The sequence below is a fragment of the Accipiter gentilis genome, chromosome 8 (assembly GCF_929443795.1).
Source record: "Accipiter gentilis chromosome 8, bAccGen1.1, whole genome shotgun sequence".
Lineage (NCBI taxonomy): Eukaryota > Metazoa > Chordata > Aves > Accipitriformes > Accipitridae > Astur > Astur gentilis.
In genome coordinates, this window is record NC_064887.1 from 42452035 (window position 1) to 42462762 (window position 10728).

General features: G+C 64.2%; 2 protein-coding genes across 8 annotated transcripts; one reads left to right on the forward strand and one right to left on the reverse strand.

The window, feature by feature from the left end:
• The first annotated feature begins 960 nt into the window (after positions 1-960).
• Positions 961-5214, forward strand: GDF15 (growth differentiation factor 15). Of its 6 annotated transcripts, XM_049807481.1 has the most exons (4): positions 961-1395; positions 1548-1598; positions 1688-3221; positions 3943-5214. In XM_049807481.1, exons 3-4 carry the CDS (start codon positions 2909-2911, stop codon positions 4734-4736), a joined length of 1107 nt encoding a protein of 368 aa, XP_049663438.1. In that variant the 5' UTR covers positions 961-1395; positions 1548-1598; positions 1688-2908; the 3' UTR covers positions 4737-5214. The 6 variants fall into 6 exon arrangements, with proteins under 6 accessions (XP_049663438.1, XP_049663434.1, XP_049663436.1 ...); XM_049807477.1 differs by having other exon boundaries at positions 961-1854; positions 2032-3221; XM_049807479.1 differs by having other exon boundaries at positions 961-1854; positions 2064-3221.
• Positions 5215-6725: 1511 nt separating this feature from the next.
• On the reverse strand, positions 6726-9640 carry LOC126042235 (uncharacterized). 2 transcript variants are annotated; one of them, XM_049809036.1, is made up of 4 exons: positions 9603-9640; positions 8480-9387; positions 7607-7726; positions 6726-6902 (listed from the first exon to the last, which is right to left on the reverse strand). In XM_049809036.1, exons 2-4 carry the CDS (start codon positions 9370-9372, stop codon positions 6782-6784), a joined length of 1134 nt encoding a protein of 377 aa, XP_049664993.1. In that variant the 5' UTR covers positions 9373-9387; positions 9603-9640; the 3' UTR covers positions 6726-6781. The 2 variants fall into 2 exon arrangements, with proteins under 2 accessions (XP_049664993.1, XP_049664994.1); XM_049809037.1 differs by lacking the exon at positions 9603-9640 and adding an exon at positions 9486-9543 and having other exon boundaries at positions 6726-7726.
• Positions 9641-10728: the final 1088 nt, after the last annotated feature.

A 10728-nucleotide genomic window follows, 5' to 3' on the forward strand; every position in this document is an offset into this window, starting at 1 on the left:
AGATTATTTATATCTTTCCAGGCTCAGCAGTGCACGCTCTGAGCTTTTCCTGAACTTTCTAGCAGCTTTTCCAGCTGCTGGCCTCCGTGTGATGCTTTAATCACCAAAACTCCGTTTCTCTCCTGCTCACCGCATGCAGAGGAGCGACGGCACCGGGGCATCAGCTCCTCCTCATCCTCAGACCCTGTCTTGGCCCCTCCAAGGTCCAGGAGTCCCCGGCCACCAGCAATCCCGTGGCCAAGTGCTGCTGTTAATCGCTACTCCGGATCCGTGCCAGATGGGTGAGAGCTGCGCTCTGGTTGTACCTTGCCAAGGGACGCATGTAGGCTGCATTAACTGGAGAGGAACCTGCATCCCGCTAGGAAGAGGTGTTGGAGAAATCGGACCTTCTGATGCAAAAGATGATGCGCTAACAGCCCAGTAAGGACCAGAGGAAACGTGGGATGCTGTTTACGCACAGGGCTGAGGCTGTGCAATCGCATCTTGCAGGCTGGTGAGGACACGCTGGGACATTTCATAACAGGTCGCTCGGCATTCACGACCGCTGCTCTTAAAACACAAGTTTTATGGCTGTTGCTGGACTGTAAATCTCCAACTTCCACGGCTGGCGCCTTTTGGGAGAAAACATCCGGCTTCGGCAAACTTTGATGCTCTCCGAGCGCGAGCCACTGTGCGTCACTCGTGGATGGGGCTTGTACCACGCAACGCGCCTACGGTTAGAAAATTCATTGCAAAAGCAGAACTGCAGGATTTAGGGGTTTGCTGGGTCTTGCTCAAGGACCGGGCAATGTGATTGCTGGTGGGTCGGGGCCTCTTCCTGCGCCCGGATGTGCTGCACGGCTCCGATTCGGCTTTGGACAAGCGTGTTTGGCACCTTGCAGATGGTGGAGGGTGCTGGTGGCCCGACTGGTGCCTGCTGGGGACCTGGAGATGTTCGGGGCGAACGGGCTGGCATGGCGGTTCTGCCCCGGGGTGTTACCTGGAGGTTTGTGGTCCTCCTGGGGTGATGCTCCGTCTCCCTTCTTCCTTGAATTGGGGGAGGGCTGAAGGTTTGCAGTCACCCCAGCTGGTAAAATCCCCAGGGAAGGGGATCACAGGGGTGCTTGGCGCTCCCGGGAACTCCCTAAGGATCCCGCAGATCCGTCTGGAATGAAAGCACCCACTGAGGAGCCAGTGCCTGGACCAGCTCCCGGCGGGAAGATGCTTCGGGTTGGGAAGCTCATCTGAGCATCTTCCCTGCCCGGCCGTGTCACCCCCGGCAGAAGCAGAATGGTGCCCAACTGCACGTGGGACAAAGCGCTCGAGATAAACCTGACCCTGAGGTTTCCCTGTGAGCCACACATGGGGTTTCTTTCCAAGCTGGAGGTTCCGGGCAGAGAAAGGCAGCTTGAAATGGTGCGAGGTCTCTGGGTGGGCTCCTCCTGCCCCTTCTTCATCCGTCCCTCTGCAAGGACGGATCCAGAGCAGGGCAGAGGAGCCCGAGCTGGGGCGGTCCCCTTCACTTGACGCTGCTCGTGCCGACAAACTTCTCCTTTCACGTGTTTTAGGGTGGAAGGTTTGGTCTCGGGTTTGCCTCAGGCAACCCCTCACGAAACCGGGTGAGAAAGGCAGGAGCTGGCTCCCGAGGAGGAGCAGAGAATAACCAGCTGGAAATCGGGGGATTACTGTAAGCACGTTCATCCCGTAGCAGGAGCACAGTTAAAGAACAGGCGCTTGGCTCAACTTCAGGACATTTGGGAACGGCCTCGCCTGCCCCGGCCAGCGCTGGGGGGAGACCTGCCCGTTGCCTCGTCTGACCAGGGATTTCTTATCCCTCCGCTCATCTTTTTTGGTCAAAGCATCCCTTAGGAGAAGGTGAGAGACAGGTGGTCCCATGCCGGCCTCGGTGGCTTGTTCCCACCTTGGATTTTCTCTTTCCCAGTGCGTGGGCAGTCCCGGTCTGGCACGGCACTTCCCAACGCACGTGGCCCCGCTGGATCCGTGCCAGCCTGGCGTGCCCGGCTCCATCCCAACCGTCTTTGGGCTGCCCAGGGATGATGTAACCCAGGCCACCATTGCTTCAGGAGGGACCGGACCCGGGGCAGAGCCGTTCCCCAGCCACACCGGTCATCGGCTGCACGGGGGAGCCGCTGCCGCAAGCCGGGCTGCGGCGTCGGTTTGGTAGGACGAGGTCCAACGCTGATCCGCTCCCTCCTCCGTGAGTGTGCCGGAACGAGCCGGGCTGCCTGGCCGCTGCTTCCCTGCTCTGCTTCTGCTTCCGAGGGGTTTTAGGGAACGGGCTGCGTGCCCGGCTCCGTCCCACGCCATAACGAGGACCCGTGTGCCAACGGGGATCGGCGCGAGGCGAAGGACAGAGAAGGCAGCCGAGGATGCAGGGATGGACAAGCTGCACCATGGTGCTGCCCTGCACATCATCCTTTCTCCATCACCCACAGCCATCCCCGAGGACATGGGATATTGCCCGTGGCTGCTTGCCCCTCACCGACGGGGCAGGGGAGGTGAGGGGGATCCCCCCCCCCCCCCCCCGGCCATGAGCTGGCACGGCGATCCGCAAGGAAAACGTGAGGTTGAAGGGAAATGTTTGTGTCTGAGAAAAAGTATTACATATTTTTCATCTCCACAGCTGCAAACCAGCTTGCAAATCACCCAACTCCAGCACCGCCAGAGCTCCCGTACGAAATCCCAGGCGGAGAGGAGAGATTCCTGCTGGGTGTTTACTCCGGCGTCACCCGCCGGCAGCCTGGGACGGGGAGGGGGGGACGGAGGGCGGGCAAAGTTCGGCTCCTATAAATTCAGGTCTGGTCCACTTCATTCATTCCCCTGGCAGCATCGCCGGGAGCTGCACGTCCAGCCTTCGCGCAAGAGGTTTTGCAAATAAATCCCCCCGGGACCGCCGGCTGCCTGCGCGATGCCGAGGGTCCTGAGGGATTTTGGGGTCGCCTTCGGCTGCCTCCAGCTCCTGCTGCTTCTCACCGGCGTGGAGCTGAGGCCCCACGCGTGGGACGAGGACAAGCTCCAGCTGGAAGCCATCAAAAAGGGGATTCTGGAACGGCTGGGGATGCCCACTCCCCCCGTGGTCCGGCACCGGCTGGACCAGGAGAGCATCCGGAGAGCGCAGCGGTTGTACCAGCAGAAAGTGGCCGAGCTGACGGGAAACCGGAGTCGGGAGGAGGAGGGAGCCGTGTCCAGGACCAGGCGCCTGCATCGCCTGACCCCCACGTGTAAGTGGCCACGGATCCACGTGCATCCCGTGACCCTTGTCGTGTCCCGTCCCCCCCCCCCGGCACACACACGTGTGTGTGTCCCCAACGTGTCCCAGCTCGGGCACGCCAGCCCAGCTGCCTCGGTGTGTGCCAGGACATGACCGGGCATGAATCGCGGTGACCGTGGTCATCCTTATCCCGGCTCCTTCCTTTGACCTGACGCTGGGGAGGAGCCACCGTTTGAGCTGGTTTTGCTTAAAAACACAAACCCCAGGAAATTTGGGATGGGAGCTTTGATCAGCGGCGCAGCGGCAGCCGTGGGTGCTCCGAGAGGGGTTCGAGATGGGTTGGGGGTGAGCGGAGGTGCCATCCCTCGAGCCCCAGCTTGAGCCCCACTTTGGGGTTTTATCCGGATCTGGGGTGATTTAGGGAAATACTCGGCTCCTGCTGCTTTGGCTGGGGGGAGGGGGGGACAGCCAGGGTGTGGGGTGGGGGTCACCCCGACAGGTCCTGGGGCTCCTCAGTGAGACCCTCTGGCTGGGGGTCCCCGGGGATGGTGGGTTCCAAGTGACCTGAGGATGAGGATGGGGGCCGAATCTCCCTGGCCTCAGCATCCCTCGGGATTGGGGTGGTTCCCGGGAGAAGGCGGTTTGGCTGCCGGACAGAAGCTGGTCACGAGCCTTGACTGGCGGGGTGGGTTGCCGTCTCTAACGAACATCTGTCCTCCCTGTCTCCACAGTGCTGCGTCAGCCGGCCACCCCCCGGGGACATCAGGACCCCCAAGGACACCAGGACCCCCGTGGTCCCTACCGTTACCATCTCCTCCTCTCCCGCACCGAGGCTTTCCACCGACAGCTCCGGGTGGCGCAGGCGGAGCTGAAGCTCTTCAAGGAGTCACTGGCATCCCCCGGCGTGTCCCTACCCGACACCTCCGTGTCCCCCCGGGTCAGCATCTATATGCTGGGGGGGGCTCACGGGACCCCCCAGCTTCTGCGTAGCCAAGAGCTGGACCGTGATTCCCGGAGCCTGGACCTCACGGCGGCCGTCCAGCCCTGGGCTGCCGGTTCCGAGGACACGTTGCGCCTGGAGTTGGCTTTCACGGCCGATGTCTCAGCCTTGCTGGCCACCTCGGTGGGGGAGACGCTGGTGTTGGAGGTGGAAACCCATGAGACCACGGGTCGGGGGGCCAGGAGAGCCCGGGGACTGGAGGAGGAGTGTGGGAAGAGCGACGGAAAGTGTTGCCTCAAGTCGCTCAAGGTCTCCTTCCAGGACATCGGCTGGGCGGACTGGGTGATCGCCCCCAACAGCTACTACATGAGGTTCTGCGAAGGTTCCTGTCCCCACAACTACAAGCCGGCCAGCATGCACGCCCAGATCAAAGCCCGCATGCATTCCCTCTCCAAAGCCACCCCACCGCCCTGCTGCGTCCCCGCCGGCTACGACCCCATGGTGCTGATGCACTACGACGGCGAGGGCAGGCTGGTCTCCACTCTCTTCGAGGACATGCTGGTCACCAGGTGCCACTGTGCTTGATGGCATCGCCTCTGGTTCGGACTGGGACCCATCACCGCTCGGATGGGGCAGAGCCTGCCCGTCTCCCGGCAGCTCCGGCATCCCAAAAATCGGACCCTGTGGCACAAAATGCCTCCGCGCCAGCCTCGGCTCCGCCATCTGGCTCAGCCCTCAGTTGTGAACTCCCCTCCACAGGCCACGATAACTTATTCCCCCCTCTCTTCCCTTATTTAAAACCGTGTTTTATTTGGTAGGTGGATCCTGCCCACCCGAGAGAGCCCAAACAGCCCGGGGTGGGTCTGTCCCTGCGTGGCCGCAGCCCGCCCCATGTCTGAGCATCGTCTCTTCTCTGCTTAGAGACTTATTTATACAACTCTCTTATTTATTGCTAACTTATTGTATTTTATAGCAAAATACCTTTTTGGGAAAGGGTTTTTTTGTGTGCGTGTATTTGCGTTTTATATATTTCTATAAAACAGAAGTAATGTAATAATGTAAATGAATAAAGTGATGGGAACAGGGATGCTGGCTGCTCCTCCCGCACAACCGGCTGGGGGTCTCCGACAGAAGCCCCGCAGCAGGTCACCTTCAGCTGGGGGTCCCACAGCTCGGACCCTCAGCCCCTCTTCCACAGGTGACCGGTCGGGAGCTGACTCCATATGGATTTGCCTGTAAATCCTTATGGCTTTCCGGGACTGGGCCAGCCCCATCCCTCCCCTGCCAGCGGCTGCCGTGGCGGGTGAGTAATGCCTGGGCGATGCTCCCAGAGACCTTTGAGTTGTTTGTGTCCTTGAGATGGGTGCTGGGCGCAGCCTTGACCCCCCCCCCCCCGGCTGGGATGTCCAGCCGGGATGCAGCCGCTGGTCCGATTTCCAAGCACTTCAACCGTGGGACACTGTGGGCATCGAGAAGTGGGGGAAATACCCGGTTCCCCCGGGTTCTGCCACCGCAGTCGGTCGGTGGCACACACCGTATCCCCGAGGGACTCGCCACAGCTGGATGAGGTGGTTCTGCTGGTCACAGCTCCTCTCTGTCCTGTCCCCTCTTCCAGCATGTCCTGGGGGTGTCCTGGGCTGCCTGGCTCCGTGGCAGCTCCCGGTGGGGAGCTGGGCCTGAGGAACGTGGGATATGGGGACCTCCAGTCTGGGGACGTGGGCTTTGGGGACCAGAACATGAGGGACATGGGATATGGGGACCTTTGGTCTGGGGATGGGGTTTTTGGGGACCAGGGCTTGAGGGACACAAGCTATGGGGACCTCCACCCCGGGGACGTGGACTTGAGGGACCTGGGCTTCGGCGACCTCCACTCTGGGGACCTGGGCTAAAGTGACATGGCCTCTGGGGACCTGTCCTTGAGCGTCCTGGTCCCTTGGGACCCCTGCTCTGGGGACATGGCCTCTGGGGACCTGTCCTTGAGGGTCCTGATCCCTTGGGACCCCTGCTCTGGGGACATGGCCTCTGGGGACCTGTCCTTGAGGGTCCTGATCCCTTGGGACCCCTGCTGTGGGGACATGGCCTCTGGGAACCTGTCCTTGAGGGTCCTGATCCCTTGGGACCCCTGCTCTGGGGACATGGCCTCTGGGGACCTGTCCTTGAGGGTCCTGATCCCTTGGGACCCCTGCTCTGGGGACATGGCCTCTGGGGACCTGTCCTTGAGGGTCCTGATCCCTTGGGACCCCTGCTCTGGGGACATGGCCTCTGGGGACCTGTCCTTGAGGGTCCTGATCCCTTGGGACCCCTGCTCTGGGGACAAGGGCTTTGGGAGCTCCAGGGACTTTCCCTGGGGACCTCCAGCCTTACACAGCTCCTTTGGGTTAATGTTTACAGCCACCCCTGTGCTACCGACACCCCTTATCGAGGCCGTCAGTGCCATTAACAGATAACGAACCGCAGCTCTGCTCGGCTGGTGCCACCTCGCTGCTGCCAGAGGGACGGATCCAGCCCAGGAACGGCACCAGCCACCCTGTGTCCTGCCCAGGGCTCCCAGCAGACCACGAGCTACACAGGTAATGGAAGATAATTAAACCATTTAATGGGGCACGGTGGAGCATCACAAGGACCGGAGCTCAGGGAACCCATGAAGAATTTGGGGGTGGCGCACCCAGACAAGCCGTAGGGACCCCATGTCCCCAGGCTGCCGGTCCCCTCGGGGTGCACAACCCAGCAGCGTCGGGCTCAGGGACCTTGCTAGGAGCATTAAAAAAAAAAAAAAAAAAAAAAAAAAGGTGCTACGTCTCTTGTTCCCAAAAGTGGCAGATTTAGCAGGAAAAGGGCGGAGGTGTTGCAGGCGACGGCGGGGTTGGTCCCAGCGCCCGGATGTCCCCAACCACCGACACGTCCCCAAGCGCACGTGCGCCCGGACACTCTCCATCAGCAGCCGAAAAGGGGAAGAGGAACCGTGTGCCGGCCGTGGTCACCCCACGGCCCCCCGCTCTGCCAGATGGCCCCAGGGAGACCCCCCCCACCACCACCACGTGTCCCCGGCTGGGAAGGCTCCGGCGTGCCGGCGTGCCGGCGGATGCCGTGCCGAAGCGTCCCCGCGGTCGGTGGCTGCCGGCCCCGGGGAGGAAGCGCTAACCCTCAACGCTCGCCCCGTGGTGGGAACTAGGGCGAAGGAAGGGGCTGGAGGCGGGGGGGGGGGGGTGTAATTAAAAATAATGCCTCCCCCGCCCCGAGAAAGGCCTTCTTGGCAGGATGTGTGCGCGGGGACCATGCGTGTTGCCGTCCCAGCCGTGGGGAGACCCCCGGAGCCTTCGTCCATGGGGAGCGCCCATCCCCGTCCCCTCTGGGCTTGCGGGGGGGACACACCAGGGAAAGCCTCTGGGAGAAGCATCGGTGGGAGCCAAAGCTTCATCCCCACAGCCCCCCCCGGACCCCCCCAGGCCCCTCACTGGTTGGGGATGATGTAGACGCTGTCCTCGCCGGGGGTCTGCGTGTTGGCGTAGATGGGCTGGTCCCCGGAGACGGCCTCGCTCTCCAGAAAATAGTCGTCGTCCACCGGAACCTGGGGTCTGGGGGGGGGGACACAGAGGGGTGGCACCCCCCGCACCGTGCCCAGGCGATGGGGCAGGTCGCGGGGGGGGGCTGGTCTCCGACGAGGGAGCGAACGCCATGGGGTGGCTTTGGGGGTGCGGGTGGGGGGAAAGGGCTCAGCCCTGGCAAGCGCCTGGGCTTTGGGGGTGGTGGGATGGGATGGGATAGTGCAGGATGGCACGGGATGGCATGAGTGGGACCGGACAGCATGGCACAGCACGGATGGGATGGCATGGGATGGCATGGGATGGCACGGCATGGGATAGCATGGGATGGGATGGCATGGGATGGCATGGGATGGGATGGGATGGGATGGGATGGGATGGGATGGCACGGCATGGCATGGGATGTCATGGGATGGGATGGCATGGGATGGCATGGCATGGGATGGGATGTCATGGGATGGCATGGGATGGGATGGCATGGCATGGCATGGCATGGGATGTCATGGGATGGGATGGGATGGCATGGGATGGCATGGAATGGCATGGGATGGGATGGGATGGCAGGGCATGGGATGGGATGGGATGGGATGGGATGGCACGGCATGGGATAGCATGGGATGCGATGGCATGGGATGGCATGGGATGGGATGGGATGGGATGGGATGGCATGGAATGGCATGGGATGGCAGGGCATGGGATGGGACAGGATGGGATGGGATGGCACGGCACAGCATGGGAAGGGATGGGCCATACCTCAAGCAGCCGATCCCCGTGCCGGATCCTCACCTGTACCGCTGCTCCTGCCATTCCGGCATCCAGCCCCGCGCGGCAGCCGGAGCGGCGCAGGGGGTCACGAAGACGTTCTCATAATCCGGCGCGGCAGCGGTGGTGTCGGCGGCGCCGATCTCAGCGGCCCGGCTGATGTAGCGGGGCTGCCCGTGGGCCACGGCAGACTCCCGCTTACCCCACCCCGCACCAGTGGCAGCGCCGGCCGCTTTCCTCCGCCGGTAGCAAACCACGGCGGCGATCGCCAGCAGCACGGCCGCCCCGCCGGCGGCCCCGACCGCGCCGGCCACCAGCCCCACGTTGCCCTGGCATTCCCGGGCGTGGAAATCGGTGACGTTGAAGGAATCGTCTTTGGACGTGAAGCACTGGCACCGGAGCGCCGTGCCCTCCGGCCGGGAGCAGGCTGCCAGGACGCTGCCCGCCACGTCGCAGCGGCACGGCACCGCCAAATACCGCAGGGTGTCCTGGAAGGCGGTGGTGGGCACGGCGGGCAGGGGGTTACCCTGAAGCCACAGCTCCTGCAGAGCCGTGGCGTTGGCGAAGAAACCGTCGGGCAGATCCCGTAACCGGTTGTTCTGCAACCAAAGATGCCGAAGACCCCACGCTCGGCTCAGGAAAGCGTCCGGCAGCTCCCGTAACCGGTTGTACGACAGATCCAGGTTTTCCAGCTCCGGCTCGACGCGGGACGAGGGGCTCAGGGCCTCGATGCCGTTATGGCTCAGCCACAGCCGGTTCTGCCGCTGGAAGAGGCCCCAGTCCAACTCGGCGCATCGACGGCTGCTGTTGATCAGCTTGAGCTCGGCGGGGGCGTCCGACGGCACGGTGAAGCAGGGGGCCGCGGGGCGCAGCGCCAGCAGCAGCAGCGGCATGAGGGGGGCTGCCGGGTGCCCCATGGCCCCTCTGGTCGCCTGGGTAGAAAATTAGGGGGGGGGGGGGGTGGTTGTCAGTAAAACCCACCTGAGCCCATCTGAGCGCACCCAACAGCGCAGCCCAGTCTGGCACCCACCCTGTCGCCCCTCTCCCCCGGCAGGGCAGCACCCAAGGGTCCTGGCAGGTGGTTTTCCAGCTCCCCCCCCCCCCCCCCCCCAAAAAAAAAACCCCAGACCCCAGCACCCCAACTCGCCTGCCTCTCTGCCTGGCACGGGCAGGGGTGTGGGAAGAGGAACAGGCGGGTCCCGCCGTCCCGTGTCACCCTGCCAGGGCGTAACCGGTCCCGGGGAGGGGACACGGGGGGGGGGGGACACGCAGCACCCTCTGCCTCAGCACCCCTCCGGGGTCACCGCCGGACCCCCCCGCTCTTTTCCTGGGGTGCTGCAGGGCTCTGACCCCGGGTGCTGCTCCCTGCCCGAAGGGGCCTGGGGGGAGCCCGGAGGGGGGGGATTTGGGGGGTCTGGTTTTGGGGGACCCCAGCCCTGTGGCCCTGGTGATGTGGGAAGACTCGAGTGGGCAGCTCTCACAGCTCCCCGGGACACGCACACACACGCTCGCCCACGCGTGTAGGCGCGCAGCCACGCGCCACGGCCACGCACACGCGTGTGCGCCGTCGGGGAGGGGGTGAGGGCAGGATCGGGCCCTTCCTGGGGTCTCGGCACCCGTGGGGGCTCTGCTCGGAGGGGGGGGGGAGACACCCCCCACCCCACCCCACCCCGGCTTGTGAGGGGACCCCAGGGCTGGGGTGGGAGGTCTCCGTGCGTGGGTTTATGTCCGTGTCCTCATCCCGGTGTTCCCCACGTCCACGTCCTCCCCGTGGGCCCGCGTCCGCCACTCGTGTCAGTGTCCCGCGTGTGTGTGTCCCCCCCCCCCGCCAACTCCACCACGTTTGTGTCCATCCCCCCGTGTCCCAGTCCCCTCTCGCCTCCGTGTCCCTCCGTGCCCACGCCCGCCCCCTCGTGTCCAAATCCCGCCGCGTGTCTCCCCCCCCCCATCCACATCCGCGTGCCCACCCTGTCCGTGTCCACCCCCTCGTGTCCGTACCCACCCCCACGCCGTCTCCCCCTCTGCCCACTGTGCCTGCGTCCACCCCCCCCCCCCCTCGTGTCACTACTCCCCCCCCCCCCACGCCACGGCCCCACCACCTCCTCCGCGCCGGCCATCGCCCTTTTAAGAGCGGCGGGCGCGGGCGGGGCCGGAGGGGAAGGTGGGGGGGGGGCCGGTGTTGCTGGAACAGCCGCGCGCGCGGAGCCGGGAGGGGAGGGGGGGGGGGGGGGGAGGCGGGAGGAGGCGGCGGCGGCGGCGGCGGCGCGGGGACC